Source organism: Euleptes europaea, chromosome 1 (assembly GCF_029931775.1).
Source record: "Euleptes europaea isolate rEulEur1 chromosome 1, rEulEur1.hap1, whole genome shotgun sequence".
In the NCBI taxonomy this organism is placed as follows: domain Eukaryota; kingdom Metazoa; phylum Chordata; class Lepidosauria; order Squamata; family Sphaerodactylidae; genus Euleptes; species Euleptes europaea.
The window spans coordinates 161,755,115-161,775,734 of NC_079312.1; the positions used below are offsets into that span (position 1 = coordinate 161,755,115).

At 44.2% G+C, this 20,620-nt stretch overlaps 1 protein-coding gene across 1 annotated transcript in view; it reads left to right on the forward strand.

Moving 5' to 3' along the window:
• The first annotated feature begins 4,569 nt into the window (after window positions 1–4,569).
• The window catches only part of BIN2 (bridging integrator 2), a 36,190-nt gene continuing 20,139 nt past the window's right edge, over window positions 4,570–20,620 (forward strand). The window contains exons 1-5 of the mRNA XM_056864902.1: window positions 4,570–4,647; window positions 14,593–14,673; window positions 15,132–15,186; window positions 16,027–16,121; window positions 19,436–19,531. Of these exons, the coding sequence (XP_056720880.1) occupies window positions 4,570–4,647; window positions 14,593–14,673; window positions 15,132–15,186; window positions 16,027–16,121; window positions 19,436–19,531 (405 nt within the window). The remainder of the gene's footprint in view (window positions 4,648–14,592; window positions 14,674–15,131; window positions 15,187–16,026; window positions 16,122–19,435; window positions 19,532–20,620) is intronic.

A 20,620-nucleotide genomic window follows, 5' to 3' on the forward strand; every position in this document is an offset into this window, starting at 1 on the left:
TTATTGAACCAAAAATAAAATATTTGGGTATATGGTTAACTTCAAATAATCTTAATTTGTTTCAAAATAATTATAGTAAACAATGGCAATAAATAGTAAAAGATCTTAAAAACTGGGGGGAAATACCGATATCGCTATGGGGTAGAATTTCTGTGGTTAAAATGATGGTATTACCTAAGATGCTTTTTTTGTTCCAAAATTTACCAATTTTAAAAGGAGTAAAAACTTTTAAACAATGGAAGAAAGATATTTTAAATTTTCTATGGGGTAAAGAATGACATAGAATAGCATATAATTTAATTGAATTAAAAGAGAGGTGGTTTGGGGTTACCTGATTTGAGAATGTATTATGAAGCAGCTTGTTTTGTTTGGTTAAAAATCTGGATCTTATTGGAGAATCCCAAATTACTTTAATTGGAAGGATCTAATTTGCGTTTTGGCTGGCATGCGTACTTATGGTATGAAAAAGATAAAGTTAATAGAGAATTTAATCATCATATTATTAGATTTATTTTATTTCAAATTTGGAAAAAATATAAAAGATTTTTTGAAACCAAAACCCCAGGATGGATTAACCGGTAGAAGCATTTATGAAGAGAGGTAATCAACTTAATTTGGATATTGGGATATATAGGGAAATTACGGAAAGCAAGGAGGGGAGTGGTTTCTCAAGAAAACAGAAGACCTTGATATTAAAGATTGGTTTGTCTATTATAAATTAAATGATATATCTAACCAAGACAAATTGGTGGGATTTAGTAAAAATAAATCAAATTTAGAAATTATATTGAATAAAGGGAATAAAGGCCTGATAGCAAGGATATATAAATTATTAACAGAGGTAAATCTAGAGCAAGAAAGAATTAAACCAGTGATGGTGAAATGGATGAGAGAATTAGGATATAACATTGATTTGGAGATTTGGGAAAATTTGTGGGGGGAAAAATTTCAATTTACAATTACTAATGAAACAAGAGAGAATTTTTATAAAATGTTTTATAGATGGTATATTACTCCAGTAATGTTAAATAAAATGAATAAAAATAATTTGGATCTATGTTGGAAATGTGGACTTGAAAAAAAAACTTTTATGCATGCTTGGTGGATTTGTAATAAAATAAAAAAATTTTGGAGAAAGGTATTAAATGAAACTAACAATTTGATTAATATTAAGGTAAAAAGGAATCCCGCTTTTTGTTTATTGGGAATCCCCAATGATAATATGATCAGAGGTGATAGAGTCATATGCCAATATAGTTTTGCAGCTGCAAGGATTATAATAGCTAAATCCTGGAAGCAAGAAATTTAATTAAAGATTGGAGAGAGAAACTATTTACCGTATTTTCCGGCGTATAAGACGACTTTTTAACCCAGGAAAATCTTCTCAAAAGTCGGGGGTCGTCTTATACGCCGGGGGTCGTCTTATAGGGTGGGTGCTGAATTCCGAGCCGGACTCGAGAATCTGCCTGGGGAACCGCCTCCGCTCTGTCCATGTCCGCCGGAGGAGGGAGGGGAGGCGAACCCAGCGAGGGCGCTCGCTGCCCAGCTGGGAGTCGGAGCTAGGCGCGCTGGGGCGCATGGAGGGAAGCGCTCGGCCACGCTCCGGCGGCGGCGCAAGGCAGGCAGGCGGCTGGCTGGCCGGGGCTGGGGCAGCCGCTCTCCCCGCATCCTTCTCCGCCTCCTGGCTCCTGCCCACCCTCTCCGGCGTCGCGACTGCAGCCGCGCCACGCTCCAGCCCAGACTGAGGGTGGTTCGGGGCTGAGCGAATGTGGGCGGGCGGGCTGCGCGCTCCTCCTCCTCCTCGCCCCCCCGCCTGCCTCCCTCCCCGCCTGCCTCCCCGCCTGTGCGTTGGTGCGTCTGGCTCCACTCTTGCAGCGCGGCCAAGAACGTGACCAACTCCCCAGGTGGGGCTCTTCCAGGAACAGGCGCTGCCTCCCCCCGGCTCGGCTCCCGGCCCTTGTGCAAAAGGCGAGCGAAGGGGGGCAGCAGGGGAGCACGCGAGGGGCGGGCCTCGGCTGCGGAGGAGTATATCCCAAACTCTGTATTTTAACTGGAAAAGTTGGGGGTCGTCTTATACGCCCAGTCGTCTTATACACCGGAAAATATGGTATATGCAGATTCCCTACATGGGAAGGATATGGAAGAATTTAAAATAACTTAGTCAAAGGCTGCCGCATATTGGGACAAACTGGCAAAAATGAATTTTACTAATTTAGTGAATGAGTTATAGAAATTTTTTTTAATGGTATTTACATATTGTCAAGAATGAATATTTAAAACTGTTATGACACTTCTCTGGAAGTCCATTTATGTAGTGATGGGACACGGTTTTAGGTGGGTGGTGGGTTTATAGGGTATTTTCAATATTGTAATTTTATGTTATTAGGAATTTTTAACAATTTGTAAGTACCCTTTTGTATTGTTTATTTTTCATTTTTTATTTTTGTATTTGTTTTATGTTATATATATAAAAAAAGATCCTGTAAACTAAGCAGAATCAGCCCTGGTTACTGTGTGGATGGGAGACCACCAAAGAAGTCTAGGGTCACTATGCAGAGACAGGCATCAGCAAGCCACCTTTGCACATCTCTTGCACTAAAACCCTATGGGGTCAGCATAAGTCAGCTGTGACTTGACAACACTTTCCACCACCAATGTCAACTCATTTTAATGTATTCTTCTGCTTTTATGGATCACTCTGGAAGCCATTTTAGTTGGAATTCAACAAATAAGTCTGTTGAAGGAAAATTATGTAAACCAGAGGATATGTAATATAACCGTGTTGGCGAACCTATGGCACGGGTGCCACTTCCGGCACGCGTAGCCCTCTTTGCCGGCACACGTGGGTGAGCTCCAAAAGGCCTCCTGGGTTGTCTGTGCCCCTCCCTCTCCCAGCTGAGCTCCCCCCCCCACCGTGCGTGTGTCAGCGGGTCAGCTTCCTGCCTCGCACGCACGCGGCTGGCTTCTTCCTCTTCCCCCCCTCTTGCCCCGCAACAGCTGATAGGCGGCGGGGAGGCCAGCAGCAACGAGGCAGGGCCTCCTTCTCTAGGCTCCAGCAGCAGCTCCTCCTCACCGCCTTCCTCCTCCTCGTCCCCCTCAGGCGGCTCCCAGCAGCCCAGCTCCAGGCTGCCGCCGCCATCGTCCTCCTCCTCAGGCGCCTCTCCCCCGGCCGTTTTCGCCCACCTCCTCCTCCTCCGGGCGCTCGTGGAGGGCCAGGCGGCCCCTCAACAGCCACGCGTCCGCCGGAGAAAGGCCTGCCATCTCCCACCATCCTCCCCCTCTCCCCCGTTCGCGCTCGTCCCTGACTCCTGCGGTAAGCTTGTGGGGTAGCCGGAGCCACCCTCGAGTCCTCCGGCTTGGGCGTGGCTGCGTGGCCTCTGCCTTCTCCCTCCCCGCCCCCTAAGGTTGCCCGCAGGCTGGCGGGGTCACAAGTGTTGGCGCGCTCGCCCTCGCTGCCCCCTCCTCCCCTGCCCCCGACAGCAGGTGCCCAATGCAGCCGCGCCGGGGCCCAACGTCTCCGCTGTCCCGTGCCGTCGCCTCCCCAGAGCTGCTGGTAAGGGGGGGGGGGAGAACTTCGGGTGTGCATCCTGGAGCAAGTCCTGGGTGGGGCTTGAGGCCCGACCCAGGACACTTCCTTCCTTCCTTACATCCTTTCTTCCCCAGTTCCTTCCTTCTCTTTCCTTTTCCAGTTCCTTCCTATCTTTCTTTCTTCCCCAGTTCCTTCATTCTTTCCTCTCCCAGTTCCTTCCTATCTTTCTTTCTTCCCTAGTTCCTTCATTCTCTTTCCTCTCCCAGTTCCTTCCTTTCTCCATCCCTCCCCCTTCCCCTACTAGGGCTGCCAGCCTCCAGGTGGTGGCTGGAGACCTGGCAACCCTAGCAATAATGTCCAGTATTCAGGTAAAATTGCTGTATTGGCACTTGGCGATAAATAAGTGGGTTTTGGGTTGCAGTTTGGGCACTCGGTCTCTAAAAGGTTCGCCATCACTGTAATATAATGATAAATCTGCCCCTGGACGTGTCACAAATAGGTACCACAAACTGGCATTTCTGGGCACAGAACATTCTCCCAAAATATGTAGTGTAGTGGTTAAGAGCAGTGGTTTGGAGTGGTGGAGTCTGATCTGGAGAACCGGGTTTGATTCCCCACTCCTCCACGTGAGTGGCAGAGGCTAATCTGGTGAACCAGGTTGGTTTCCCCACTCCTACACACGAAGCCAGCTGGGTGACCTTGGGCAAGTTACATTCTCTCAGCCCCACCCACCTCACAGGGTGTCTGTTGTGGGGAGGGGAAGGGAAGGTGATTGTGAGCCAGTTTGAGTCTCCCTTAAGTGGTAGAGAAAGTCGGCATATAAAAAACCAACTCTTTTTCTGATCCAGCCCGTTAGTTCTGATATTATGTGTAAAGGAAGCTTAGTTTACCCAGCATTCAGCAGAGAAGGCAAACACGCCCAAAGCCAAGCCACCCGGTGACAGCTGACACTTCTTTCTTAAACTTCCTTCCACAGAAGTGAAAAAAAATTAAACCACAACTTGTTGCTGAAAACAGAAATTGCACAACGAGACACAGCCATGGCAGAAGGAAAGACGGGAAGCGCAGGGCTGTTTGCTAAACGGGTCCAGAAGCAATTCAGCCGAGCCCAAGAGAAGGTACTGGTGCCATTTACATTTATCTTGTTTACTATGACCTGGAAAGGACAACATCCTCACAGCCTGTCCTTTTTCTTCTCAAACTTATCTTGAGGAAATGGAAGAGATGAGGCAAAGTCAGAAAAGGAAGGAGGGCATCTCTGGACATATTGGTCTTCATTGCAAATAAGGGGGTACGTGCCCCAAATCAATTGATGTATTCTAGTTACTGAGTCCATCACAGATTTCAGAATGCTTTTTGTTCTCTCAGTCTAAATGATTAAAATATTGGTTAAAAGGTGGATGTCTACACCCACATTCATTCAGTGTTTGTGTACATGTTAAATCCTGAGTCTAATCTATGCTGGTGACTGTGAGTATATTTTCAGGGGGAGGGTAGTTCAGCTATATCAGTTAATTCAGTTGTCCCCCAGTTTCATTTGTAAGGAAGTAAAAATGATGTTATAAGAAGCAGAAATATTCTGCACTGCAGCGTTTATAATGCCTTTCTGGATTTTGTATTAAAACTAAACAGACGTCCAGTGGCACTCTGAATATGAACAAAATTTATTCCATCATGAGCTTTTTTGAGCCAACACTCACTTCTTCATATGCGTATAGAGTGTCCATCCAAAGCTACTCAAACAAAGCAACATAGATGAACTCTGACTCTGAGAATGTAAATTCTGACACAAAAATGTTCATGTTGGAACAATTTTTATTTGTCTTAAAGGTGCCACTTAACTTTGTTTAATCATGCTATAACAAACTGTTACCCCTCTGGATTTTGTTAACACTGAAAAATATGCACAAGTACTTATATGTATGTGCAGTATGCTTCATCAGCACACTCATTCCATAACTCTAAAGAAAAATGACATCCGTTTTATTAGGGAACTTAATCATTCCTGCATGTATATGTTTTTAGGGGGGCAATTCGTGTGGCAAAATACACTTATGGCTCCTAGTCTACTAGTCTGGAGAATAAGGCAGAGCCAGACAATACTGGAATTGGCCGTCCTTGGCTAAATTGAAAAGCTAGTTCACACATTATTTGATTTCTCATCAGGTGGGTTGCTAGGTCCCTCTTCGCCACTAGCGGGAGGTTTTCGGGATGGAGCCTAAGGAGGGCGGGGTTTGGGGAAGGGAGGGACTTCAGTGCCAAAGCAGCCATTTTCTTCAGGTGATCTGATATCTATTGGCTGGAGATCAGTTGTAATAGCAGGAGATCTCCAGCTATTACCTGGAGGTTGGCAAAGCTAGCCCTTATGAAAGCCATTAGTATAATCCTTAAGGCCTGGCCTAGACTTGCAGCAGAATAAGATGGCAATAAGCCGACTGAGGGCTGAAGTGATTGTGATAATGTGGACAATACCACTTCAGCTGAGGTATTGCATTTTTTCCCCCAAAGTTGCAATTCACTGCAAGGAGAAAACTAAATGCATGTAAAGGGCTGGGTTAGAACCTTTCTAAGTGTTGTACTCATTTTTCAGTGCAACATTACTGAAAAACGGGGACCTTAAAACTGGGACTCTCCCCACCTGCAGCCCATTTTCTACCTCCTGCATAAACTAGGCCTAAGAAATTAGAGCTAAACTGAATGGGAGGGGAGTAAATTCTGTCAAGCTCAAACGAATTTGACTGACTGAACTTAGCATGAACCTGACCAGAAAGAAGGCAAATCGCTCAGGAAGTAGAGTCAATGCCCTGTTTCTTTCAGTTACCTAATTTCCTCCTTGAGTACTGGATCCTTAAAATAGCAGAGGTGTGTGTCCGAGTACAGCCTATTTGATATCTTGTGGCCCAGTTGTTACAGAGGAATACAGCTCCTTCTTTGGTCTGTTTTCTCACACAGATCTTCTTATCTGTCCCTGGTTTGTGTCCGGTCTAGTGGACAGCAGTCGAGTGATCTGGTCCTTCTTTGAACTGAATTCAAAATGCCTTGGCTGCTTTATCCCTAAAGTTTTAGAGCAGGGGGGTCCAATCTTTGGCTTCCCTGGGCCACACTGGAAGAAGAAGAATTGTCTTGGGCCACACATAAAATACACTAATGCTAACATAATGTTTTAAGTAAGTTTACGATTTTGTGTTGGGCCACAATCATAGCCCTCCTGGGCCACATGCGGCCCAGGGGCCATGTGTTGGACAAGCTTGCTTGTAAGTTTACGATTTTGTGTTGGGCCACAATCATAGCCGTCCTGGGCCACATGCGGCTCAGGGGCCGTGTGTTGGACAAGCCTGCTTTAGAGTAAGACACAGAAATGAAATTTATTCAAACCACGAAAGAACAGGAAAAATGTAGACTGTGTCTGTCAAAAGCCAGCAAAACGAAATAGTCTAAGGATCCCTCAAAGTCACAATGCCACAATGACAGCAGAGTTGTTAGAATTCCCATTCTATGCCACTCGTAAAAAGAATAGCAGACTGGTTGGGGTGTACACTATAGATAACACCCCTATGCCTTGACTCCTGGCTAGGGTTGCCAACCTCCATGTACTAGCTGGAGATCTCCTGCTATTACAACTGATCTCTAGCCGATAGAGACCAGTTCACTTGGAGAAAACTATATGGCATTGAAGTCCCACCCCTCCCCAAACCCCGCACCAAAAACCTCTGGTCAGTGGTGAAGAGGTACCTGGCTACCCTACTCCTGGCCCACAGTCTCCAATTCTCCCATTTCTCTCTTCCGGGTTCATTTCTTTAAATGATAACACTGTGAATTTCCTATTCATCGTATTTTTTTGCCACGGTACTATATTCTCTTGGGCGTCTACTTGGTACCACTTCCTCCAACCTACTCGTTCCTTAGCCAGACGTCCTACAATTTCAGTTTCCCTTCTCTTGATAGCACACAGTCCCTTCTGGCCTTATGTATGATGTTTCTTCAGCCTCCTTCTTGCTTCCCCTCTAGAAACATTCTGACATTTATTGTTCCCCGAGCAGCAGGACGGAAATATCTGCAAGCTGGAATGTTGACAGCAACTCCGCTGATGGCTGTCAGAGGCTCCAACACAAGTGCAATGTAATTTAGATCATAAAGGCCAGAAAGTGACTCAGTAATAATTAATTCCAACTGATGCAAGACTCTTAAATGCATCAACTCCTCTCCAGATAACCCAGAGTGCAATGCACCAAAAGCAGTGATCAGGAGTGAACAAGTCCACTCCACTTTGACATGTTGAGTACCTGCAACTTGAGTGTGACTAGTGTTGCCAACCTCCAGGTGGTGGCTGGAGAGCTCCCATTATTACAGCTGATCTCCAGGCGACAGAGATCCGTTCCCCTGGAGAAAATGGCTGCTTTGGCAATTGGACTATGGCATTGAAGTCCCTCCCTTCTCCAAAGCCTGCCCTCTTCAGGATCCACCCCCAAAATCTCCAGGTATTTCCCAACCTGGAGCTGGCAACCCTAAGTGTGACTGTGACACAGGGTACAGACCCCAGACCCAGCCTGTGAACTCCTTAATGGTTATTCATGTTGCATTAATATGGAGATCAATAATCATTGAAGAAGCATGAGCGTTCTCCCCTTAGCCACTGCATCAGATGCAGAAGTTACTTAGCCGTCTGCAGAAGTCACTTAGCCCTCTGCTTCTGCCAGCTGAGCATTTGCACTGTGAGAATCCTGAAGCTGAAGGAAGGCCAAGATTCACCTCATGAATACAAGTCTGGCTGACAACTGTCCTGTGCACCCAGAAGTTGGTAACTGAAACATTGGCCTTTTATGCAGGGACATTTCCTCGTGGTCACCCCCACCAACTGCTTTGGGGCTTCCTTTTGATTTTGCATACCTTTTCCATCTGTCACAGGTCGCCTTGCTCTCCCCGCACATTTTGCCCACATTTTCCAGATTCTGGCTAAATCAGCATCTGGAAAACACGGGCAAAACACACAGGAGAGCGAATCAACCTCTGATGGGCAAAAAAGGCATGCATAATCAAAAGGAAACCCCAAAGCAGGTGGCAGGGTGACCGTGGGGAAATGTCCCTGCATAAAAGGCCATTATGAGCCCAGCAAAAGATGTGTGTTAACAGTAAAAAGTTTTAAGCCGTTTTATTGAACATCCTTATTTCTCCTATCCCTGGTAAAGAATTAAATAAAAATTAATCCCTTTTCCCTGATGCCTCATAATTGTATTTAGAAGGGCACTTAGGTTCAGTCTAACACAGTGGTTCTCAACCTGAGGGTCGGGACCCCCAAGGGGGTCGCGAAGTGTTTTCTGGGGGGTCGCCGCCACTGTCCTGGGACAGCCCCCATCCTGGGCTGTCCAGGACTAACCCAGACACCCTGTAACCCTGATCCGTCCGCGAGGGCAGGGAAGACCCCAAGCAGAGAGGTGAGGAACTGGCCGACTGACAGCCAGAAGGAGCCGGGCTGCAGAGACACGGCGGCGTGCCACCGCACACCAGCTGTAGCCCTGCTGCCCAGCTGAGAGGCGGACGGGCCAGCCCTGGGCGCGGTTGCACCTGCGCCGGGCGGATGATGCGGCAGGATGTGTGGGAGGCCGAGGAAGCTCCCCTGGCTCGGCCAGTTCAGGTCTCGGAGGAGAAGAGGGCGGTCCCCCTTGAGGCTGCTACAGCCACGTTGTTTTTACTTTTAGCCGCGCTCGGGTGGGGCGGGAGCTTCAGCCTGGAATCCAAGTGCGCATGTCTGTAGTGTGGCTTCGCTTTTCTGCCCTGAGTCATCAGTTCCGCTCTGGCAAGGCCAAGGGGGAGAGAGTCGAGGTGCATGCACAGTTCGGGATTTTCCCCTCGAGCGCGCAGGTTCGGTGAGGTGCAGAAGGAGTGGTGACTGGCAAAGGGGAGAAAAAGGCACGAAAAGTCCAAGCGGGATAAGCGGCCCTTGGCTCTTTCCTGGCCCTTCGCTCTCGTGAGGTGATTAAACGGAGCTCCGCTTTGAGGGATAACTGCAGTTCTGTGCACAAGCAGTGTCCCAGTCACAAGAGAGGGGGTTTCCTCGCGAGAGCCCCAGCCTGCTTGGAAGAGTTTTTGGGGAGAGAGGGGAGGACAAGGAACGCAGTGCATGCTCAGAGGCACTCTTTTCTCCGTGCCAGGAAAGGTTGCCGCGCCACACAGTCACAGCCACTGCGCAACAGGTGGTAGTACCGTTTGCTTGTTTGTTTTAAACTTTAAAATTTAATTATATATAATTAATTATAATAATTAATAATAATTAATTATATATAAGTAATTATATATATGGATACCCTGGACTCCCAAAAAAACAAATGTGTTTTCTTTATCCTATTGAAAATGTCATTTATGCAAATTTATGCAAATGTGACGAGGGTCGCAGGTTACTTGGCAATTGTAAAAGGGGGTCGCGACTCAAAAAAGGTTGAGAACCACTGGTCTAACAGGAGAAGGATGGGCTAGTGACCTCTCTGGTCAAACTGCACATCATGCAACCTTTAGTCAAATAGCATTTAAAACCACAAACTTCACAACTGCCCAAGTCCCAGACAGGGGGGCAGGGCCATTGATAGCTGCCCCGCTTAATAGCACCTGGGGCAGTTGCCCTGGTTGCCTATTGGTAGGTTGCCAACCTCTAGATATTAGCTGGAGATCTCCTGCTATTACAACTGATCTCCAGCCAACTGGGGAAAATGGCCGCTTTGGCAATTGGACTCTATGGCATTGAAGTCCCTCCCCTCCCTAAACCCCATTCTCTTCAAGCTCCGCCCCAAAAATCTCTCTTCAGTGGTGAAGAAGGACCTGGCAACCCTACCTATTGGCTAAGACTGACCTGGCATGTCGCCAGGCTGAGAAGGCAACCTTGATTAATAGTCTTTTCCTATCTCCAGAGGCCCCTGGGAAATGTAGTTTTGAGAGGAAAAACTAGATGCCTCTAATAAAAAAATACTGTATTCCACATGCTCACCAAACTATACTCACTACATTTCTTTGAGGAAAGCCTTGACAATTAAATTAAATTGCCTTAAGACTAACACATGAGTACATGAAGCTGCCTTATACTGAATCAGAGACCAGCAGGGGCTCTCTAGGGTTTCAAGCAGAGGTCTTTCACATCAACTACTTGCTTGGTCCCTCTAACTGGAGATGCCAGGGATTGAACCAGGGACCTTCTACATGCCAAGCAGATGCTCTACCACTGAGCCACAGCCCTGCCCCTACAGGGTTGTTGTGTGGATTTGCCCTAAGGATGGTCTGTTAGTGCAACAAAGGTTGCTGATTTGAACAATGGCTGAGGTTGTAAGCGTGGGATTTTTACAAAACATAATTAAACTGAGAGACCTTTTGGCAAACTTTTGTGCTTGCTGCTAGTGACTTGTGCTGTGGTTTGGTTTTGTTTTCAGCCCATGTGCATCTTGCATTGTTCTACGCCTACAGAGTTAGGATGTGGGAAGCGGCAAAAAAACTACCTGTTTTATTCACAGCCACAAAACAAATGACATTTCTTTTGGCAGTGGTGGAAAGTGCTGTCAGGTCACAGCTCACTTATTGCAACCCTGTCGGGTTTTCAAGGCAAAAGACGTTCAGAGGTGGTCTGCCATTGCCTGCCTTCTGCCTAGCAGCCCTGGACTTTCTCGGTGGTCTCCCATCCAAGTATTTAACCAGGGCCAACCACAGCAATCTCAGGCTAGCCTGGGCCATCCAGGTCAGGGCAACATTTCTTTTACAGTGTTAAAAAAGGCAAACTTGCCTCTATAGTTGTAGATTAGGTTTACTAGCTTTCAATGCAGAAATCCATGCTGTTGTTTTAAATTCCTCAGAGTGGCAGGAGACCAGACAGCTACAGCTCTTCCTGCCTGTTCTCTGTTTGTTACTCCAGCTAGCCTTCCTTTTGCAAAATACCTGAAATACAATAAGCCATTTTACGGCATAAGATCCGAGGATAAGAGAGAGTGCTGTGTCATTAGGGCATTACATACGTATGTGCTGCCAAGTTGCAACTGACTTACGACACCCCTAGCAAGGGGCTTTCAAGGCAAGCGAGAGGCAGAGGTGGTGTGCATTGCCTTCTTCCGCAGAGTCTTCCTTGGTGGTCTCCCTTCCAAGTACTTGACCCTGCTTAGCTTCCAACATCAGATGAGATCAGGCTGTACCATGCTGCCTTCCCTCCCCTTTATGGCATTACTGCACTAGAAACCTACATCCACTTGACAGGGCTATCCTGTCTTCTGCAGAGACTCAGAATTATAGGTAGATGAGGATGCTAAGAACTGAGCTTCGATCTTGACACATATTTTCCATGATGGTAGAAAGAGTCCACCTTGTGGTAGTAGGGGAAAGAAAAACATGCTTAAAAAATCCATGTAAACATATGTTAAAAATCATGTGAATCTTCCCTTTTCCACAGTACATCTATGTGGTAATTAGAAGAAGAAGAACAGTAGGTTTTTATATGCCGACTTTCTCTACCACTTAAGGCAGAATCAAACCGGCTTACATTCGCCTTCCCTTCCCTCCCCACAACAGACACCCTGTGAGGTGGGTGAGGCTGAGAGAGCGTGACTTGCCCAAGGTCACCCAGCTGGCTTCTTGTGTAGGAGTGGGGAAACAAATCAAGTTCACCAGATTAGCCTCCGCCACTCATGTGGAGGAGTGGGGAATCGAACCTGGTTCTCCAGATCAGACTCCACCGCTCCAAACCACCACTCTTAACCACTACACCACGCTGGCTCTCATTGAGAAGCATTGACATTTATCAATATGAAGCCCCAAGATTTATTATCTACCTTTCAGACAAAAAAGCGTTAGGCAGTCTATCTATTTTGTGCGTGTGTGTGTTTAAGGTACAATTTCCATAGTAAACCCATGATAAAAAATGCACTAGCACCAACATAAACTTTCAGCAAGTAGCGCATGAGCTTCATTATGTCCTCCAGCATAAGGAACTTGCTTAGTAAACTTTTTCATCTACCCACTATTGGCCATAGAGCAAAATGGACCCTCCATGCTCAGATGTGTAGGGTTGCCAGCTCCGGGTTGGGAAATACCTGGAGATTTTTGGGGCGGAGCCTGAGGAGGGCGGGGTTTGGGGAGGGGAGGGACTTCAATGCTGTAGAGTCCAATGGCCAAAGTGGCCCATTTTCTCCAAGTATACTGATCTCTATCTGCTGGAGATCAGTTGTAATAGCAGGAGATCTCCAGCTAGTACTTGGAGGTTGGCAGCCCTACAGATGCGCTATATTTCCTAACACTAGATATGGGAGAGAGTCAGCAGCAGAGCACACAGAGACACATCACTGGTCACTGCTGGAAATATTATGACCCCTTGGTCACATCCTGCAAGGCAATTCATATATTTTTATGAGGCCAGTCTTTTGCTTCAGCAATGCTCATAGAGAGCCATAGCGATAGGATGAATTTGGAAAAGTAACACTATGGTTAACTTCCCTGATATCAATTGTGTTGGTCCTTAAAAAACTGAAGCAAATGTGTTTTGCTTTATGAAGGTGGGTTTTTGTTTTATTTCTGTGTGAGTGTTGAGAGTACCAAATGGGGTGGGGAAGAGAAGGAAACCACAAAAGGGATGTTCCTGAAGTGCCCTGAATGAAAAGTGCAAGTTCCTTCCTTATTACAGCAACTTCAAAATAATTTGAAATACTATAAAGTTATTTCACCAACATACTCAAGCCTGCAAAAGCCAGTTTAAAATTTTTGTGGGATCATTGTGTGTTGCGATTGCACTGTTTCAGTGTTACCAAACCTCACGTCCCAGACAGTTTCAGTTCTACTGAGCCCTGAGGCCCAGATTTGTGAAGCGTGTCAACCAAGCTCATGAACCTAAGACAGTCACAAGATTGACTGTAAGTATCCCAGGAAAACACTTTAAGCTCTCAGAGTGGTCCACACACTAATCCACACACAAATGTTTGCTCAACATAGTTTTGGGTGAATGCTAGATCATCATCCCCTACATGATGGCATCACTTCCAGGTTGCACCGGAAGTGACATCACTGCAACGCCAGTGGCATCAGGACATCACCAGCTGGGCTACCCCCAGGAGGAAGTCTCCTGCTTGTAACCCTACTACACAGCATGAGCAAAAGGACTCGGAACTTTCTCCCTACTTGCTGTGGTCCTGATCTAAATGGGGGCCCTGGGAACTGTAGTCCCTTCTGGGATGTCACAACTCATGTCTGATTTGAAAGGCCTTGTGGTGACCTGGGCATAGCCCACGGAATTTGTAAACGTGAAGTTAGGCCTCTGACACTGCCATCCTAAGGACACTTTCCTGGGAGTAAGCCTAATTGAATAGACTCTAGTAGATTCTTAGTAGACCTTCTTAGTAGACCCCTCTGACCTTCTTAGTAGACCTCTCTGAGCTGAAGGTCTTAGTAGACCTCTCTGAGCTGAAGTCCTTAGCAGGTAACCCATTTCTTTATGCTGTGAAATGCTTCATTCACTAATTCCTGCAGAGCAGTCTATTAATAAGGACATCACCAGACAGAAATTGTTGGCCACCTCATCTGGCAGTACCAGATAAGCTTTTTGATGCTGTGTTTCCTGTTCCAATGTTGACAGCTATAAATGCACGACAACTAGTATCATCTTCCTGAAGTCCTTCCTACCTCTAGCACAATTCCATGGTAAGCTTCTACCTGTGAAAGGCATAGCCATAGCCACAGGCAGAGTTTTGGGAACATGGGATGTAAATCTTTTAAATAAATAAATAGGATCCTTGCCAAGAAAAAATTGCAACCTTAATGAATACATCAGGAGGACTTGCAACATAAACCGTCACTCCTATTACACTAGCCATCTGTTGAAATCCAGTTCTTGAATGTTACTAAAATGTAGTCTCTAATTGTCCTGTGGATTCTGGTACTGACCACTGTAGGAAAAAGAATACTGGGCTAGATGGGCCATTTTTATCATTTTATGCTTGCTCCGCTAATCTTTTATAGCCTCAGGTTGGGACTAAGGATATATTTTATTCACTATGTGTTTAAAGGGAGAATTATTTTAATTCAGTATTATCATCTTTCTTTCTCCACAGGTTTTGCAGAAATTGGGGAAAACCGTGGAAACAAAAGATGAACAGTTCGAGCAAAGCACGTACAATTTCCAACAGCAACAGGTTGTATCTAATGAAATAGTGAGAAGCACTCTGGCAGTTGGGAAATGCTGGGGGTGCTGCGGGCGGGGGATGTAGAAATAAGCAGCAGTATAAAAAGGGTTTCTTGAAATATTGGGGGAAGAGATAAAAAAGACAGGTTTGAATACATCCTTCTGATGTTATATGAGGTACTGGTTTCTGGAGATGGCGCGGGGGGGATTACTCATGCTTTTGGAGAGTTTCTAAATGTTCATGAAGATGTTGAATGAAATAGAGTCCTGAGCAGCGTTGTAGTGAGGGTACAATATGGCTTTCCACTGTAGGTGCTGTGTTTGAGAGAACCCAAGGCCCAGACCCTGTTTTTTGCTATTTCTCTTCGCCTGTTTGTTTAGAATGTCCAATTGACATGCAGAAAGCTGCATCTGGCTAACAACACTTCATACAAGTATTTTCTGCCTTTCCTCCTCCTGTTTTTCCAGGCAGAAGGCCAGAAACTCTACAAGGACCTTAAGGTTTTCCTCAATGCTGTGAAAGGTATCGAGTCTACTTTTTCAGCATGAGCCGAATTGCTTTTGCCTAATAAGGCAGTTCCTACATTGTGCAATTGTGTGTCACATAGGGTTGTCAGCTCCAGGTTGGGAAATTCCCAGAGATTTGGGGTGGATCCTGAGGTGGGTGTGGTTTGGGGAGGGGAAGGACCTCAGTGGATTATAATACCATAGCATCCACTCATCAAAGCAGTCCACTTTTCTACCACAGTTGTGAGAAGCTCTCACTGATAGAGGCTCAAATGTATCCTGTTTAGGTTTGCCAACTCTGGGTTGGGAAATTCCTGGAGGTTGGGGGGGGGGGAAGCCAGGGGAGGGTGGAGTTTGAGGATGAGAGGGACCTCATCAGTGTATAATGTCATGGAATGCAACCATTTTCTCCAGGGGAACTGATATCTATTGTCTGGAGATCAGTTGTAATAGCGGGAGATCTCCAGGCTCCATCTGGAGGTTGGGAACCCTAATCCTGCTGCTCCACTATCACTAGCAACTGATCCTGTAAAAGCCTAGAGATGTAATGCTAACCAGCAACTCATATAACACATAAACTAAGCTTTTGTAACTTCTAGTACAATCCTGCCCAGCATTACTCTAGTTGTAAGCTCATTGATTTCATTGGACCAAACCTGGAATGCATTTACCTCTCTTATTTTTTAAAAATAATGTATATCCTGCTTTTCTCCTGGTCAATGTGAATGCCTAGGATTTCACTGTCAGAGACTAAAGATTTCAGGTAACTTCAATCATGAACTCAGTGGGCAGGTGTCTTGCTCAGGACCGATTTCTGACAGGTGGTATCAGTTTGGCTGTGTTGCTTTTCTCTCAGTGATGCATGAAAGTTCCAAGAAAGTGGCCGAGACCCTGCAAGAAATTTACAGTGCTGAGTGGGATGGGTTTGAGGACCTGAAAGCCATAGCACAGGTGAGTGTTCCATGTCTCTGTTATACGGTTGACCTAATAGTTCTCTCATATTTATCGGTTGTATAGCACTACATAGACAGTGCTGTGAGGAACATGTTTGCTCCCTTATTGCAAAAAAAGGGGGGAGTGAAAGACACTTGCCTAAAAGAATCCAGTAAAATCATGAAATCTGAACCCCTGGGGGCTTCCCAGCTTATATGCTTTGTCATTATACTATACCAAACTGTAAGAGTTTGGGGTTGTCAGCACTACCTCAGCAAATGCCAGGAGAGTTTGAGGGTGGTGATGTCACTTCCAGGTGATATTCTAGGTATTTCCCCTAATCTCTGTGGTAAAGGCCATAGAGACATGGTGAATTTGCTAGAGCATCACTATGCAGGTCATTTTCTGGGCATTTTTTTTTCTCCCGCTCCTCAGTTTCTCAAGGGCAGATTGTCGCGGTTCGGGCCGTTAAGTGCCTACACTCTTAGAATGTACCATTTACTGAGAAATGGAGTTATCTTATTCAGCGAGACACCACTAGACCGGAATCAACGGTTCCTAGAAACTTGTTATTGCTTCTAGGACATCTCTTGAACACGCCAATAAATTTATAATAATGGACAAGAGTAGAAGTATATAAAAAACACATTTATTTACATTATACAATATATGCTTTTTGGTTGCAAAGCCTTAAAATATCATATAAGGATAGACATCATTAGTCTTAAACATGTTTATGTAGCAAGTAATCATTCACATTCTCTATGCCTCCATAAAGGAGTATCTTAGTCAGAATATACTCATAAAGTATCCTTAGTGCAATGCACCTTCATTCAGAATATAAGGTTACAGAAATCCTGTCAAAATATGGTTAATTCTTTGGAGAAAGATTTGGTTAGAAGTATCCTAACTTAAATCATTCAAAACATCATAACATTTCTGTACAGAAGACACACTATACCTTGCTGTGTCATCTGGAGTCCTTTAAGAGTCTAAGCTCTATGAGAACATATGAAGTTATCCCAGAGTATCTGTATTTGCTAAGTCTTGAATCCTTTAAAGACTTCTATTAATATTCTTAACTGATCATCATTAAGATCAGACATTTTTATGTACATGCTATGCATGCTCTTTCTAGTTTTAGACAGCAATGCTGAATATATAAATACTATGTGTTAGCTTAAAGCTATTTACAGTCTCTTTGACTGTGCCAATCTGTGTATGTGCATTGTGCATATCTCACAGAGTACAGAAAGTCTCCTTTCCCTTCAGGAACATTTCTGGTCTCTTGCTCTGAGGAGGTTCAAAAGTCCCTCTGTTAAGTAGAGGACGTTCTGACACAATCTCAGAGGTCTAGCTATTAGCCCTGTATTCAGGATGCTTCTTAGCATTGGTAAGCCAAATAGGCTTAGTTTGTAAGAATCCATAAATCTGATGACTCTCAGTGTTCCAATACATGGAAAGATCACTGCACTTAGATTCCTATTCAAAGAATAGGAATTCTAAGGGTCTCTATCCTTTTCTAGGAATAGAGCAGTCTCACAAGAAGACTGTAAGATATGTTGAAATATCCAGATCTTGATACTTCAAGATATCTCTGAGAACTTCTGTCCACGCAAGGATCAGAGTTTCAATGTTTTACATCTCAAGCCTTTTGAGATGGAGGTGCTACACCAGACAGCTGCAGTCTGCCAGCCATAGAACTCTAAAGTGCCAGCTGTACTGTGGCTGGTATTTATACAATTTCTAGACCCATTAAGAGTGTTCCTTTATCCCCTCTTCCTTATCCTTCAAAAGGGTACCTTTATTCTCTCTTATCAGATACCAGGAGCTTAGTGGCATCTGCTCCTGTCCTCTGATATCTTATTGTCCAAATATGGACATCCTTCCCTTTCTTTCAGTCCTCTGTGCCTAAAGTATAAATACTCATTTCTGAGTTACATGATCAAGTTACATATTTAATTTCTATACCATCCTCTTTGTTAGGACTATACGCATTAAATGAGACTACTTAGAAATCTGTAGCACAACGTTTAACTATATAACTAACAGAACACAATTATAGCTGACACTGTCACTTTGCAAAGTGTTTTGTTTACATTAGTTAGCAGGATTGCCTCTAGCAAGATTACAGTAGAGCAAGGAAGCATATTACTCTTATCTTGAGAGAACTATAATGCCTTTAGGCTATATTAAGCACAATTTCAGCTATTAATGCACTCTTAGTACATTAAGATATCTTAAGACCTTGAAAAGGCCATTGAGATTCTAACATCTGGCAGCTGAGTCAGAAAGGTGACTTTACGCTGCCCCTTCAAGGACAAAGCCAGAGTAACTTTAGTAGTTAGCTTTGATCGAGCTAACCTTGAGAGTAGTCTGTCAGCCTGACACAGAGCTAGCCTGTCAGCATGACACAGACTTTCATTATACATTACACAAACCTCTGTATGTGTATGATGTGTTTAAGCTCTATATGGAATTAATTCTGCACATGTTCACAAGATACCATGATCATGTCAGGGCCTGTCAAGGAAGTGGGAGGGGGTACTCATTGCAGGCAGGCAAATGGCAAGCCTATAAGAGCTTGACTTCTTTTAGTTATCTCAGACACTTATTACTCTTGCAAATATTCTGGACATATGCACCTTAGAGACTTAAATTGATCTAGCAATCATTCTCTCTTCCCTGACAATTGTACTTGTTTGAAAGCAGGGCTTAGTATCTCTTAAGGAGATATTTTAGCTTCTTCAAACTACAACCCCCAGGATTCTGTGGGGGACCATGTTGCTTAAAGTGATAGAACCCAAAGTAAGTTCGTAATGTACCTAAAGCCTTTGTGGCTACTTGCTTTAGTTCTTCTCAATTTGGCTGCAAATGCACAAGTCTTCAGTTGATTCCGTAGTCCATGAGTGAGGAAACTCATAGATGTGTTCAAACCCTTATTATTTCTTCTGAAAAAAGGCAAAAAAGGAAAGCAGTAGACTACATTCACCTGATTCATTAGTTTTGAGTGATATGTAATATTGTTTCACAAAACATATTTATATCAGAATAGAATGTATAGTCAACAAACCCAACTACTCCATTACTATGACGCCAGTAACAGTCAACAAGAAATGCATTTCAAAAAGCTACTGGGGAAATATAAACAAAAAATCCATCCCCTCTTGCTTATCTCCAGCCTCTAGAGATGATGAACGTTGAGAATGAGCCTGTAAATCCTTAAGGTTTAGTTGAGTTAAGGGGTGATCTCACAAGGTTAGAAGCTGGAGAATATATTTAACAGCCCAACATGTGTTTTTTTTTAAGTCTATGTGTATTTTTACCTTCAGAGCAATGACCTTCTATGGGAAGATTATGAGGAGAAGCTGGCAGACCAGGCCGTCAGAACCATGGAGAACTACTTGACTCAGTTCAATGAATTTAAGGTATATATTTCATGGCTGGTTATGCCGAATCCATTGTCTAGCATAGAAATGGCACCCTAAGAAATTCAACTTGATATTTCTTTAAAAAATGGTTCCAGCACTCATGGTTTCTGGGGTGGGTGGGAAATCTGGACATTTTCTGTTGGAATTCTCCTTCTGATCTTCATACAATCTCTTTTAAAGCTCACTTGTAAATTCTTTACTTTACCCTAGCCTTTCTTCTGTGTGTGGTTCATGCATGTGTGTGCTGTCTTTCTTTCCTTTTCCTTTATTTGGATCTAAACAAGATTTTGGAGTTAATACCATGTGCTAGTAGGCATGATGGTGATGGTATGACACAAATAGGAAGATAAGTAAATCAGTCTATATACTTCTCTCAGACATCGTGTCAAGTTGCCAGATTTTGCGTTTTGATATGTAGGATCCGGAAAATTACAGTTGTGGCAGATTTTGAATGGTCCTAAACTGCTTTTAAAAGGTCACATTTTAAATTATTTCCTATGAACTAAGTTTTGTGAAACTGGATGAATTTTTATTGTTTGTAATGCTGGTCAATGACCATAATAAAGATGATGATGATGGTGGTGAATCTATATACCTCTTATCTAGACAAATTAATCAAAGCATATCAAAGTCATATCAAAACACAAAATAAGCAAAAAACCAAAAATAAAGCCCTGCCATATAGACACATGCCAGCATATACTAGTATCAGTTTCTAATTAACCACTTTCAACAACAAAAAGTGTACAATAAATTTAATATAGTAAAATATAATTATGGCAAGTTGAGACAAACAATAATTCTTGCTATCATTATTTACACTACATCTGATGCTTAAAAGGAGTTAAGGGGATTATCTCCTGTTATCCTCACAACAACCCTGAGAAGTAGAGTGACTTGCTCAGGACCATTCTGTGAGCTTCCTTGCTGAGTGAGAATTTGAACCAAGTCTTCATGGTTCTGTTCTAACTCTGCAGCCCTCATCAGCATCATTAATTGAGAGGGTCTCTAAACTATTCTAGGGTCTGTACACAAAGAATAATCCACAGGCCTACCGGTGATACTAGGTCCAACCCTTTAATATCA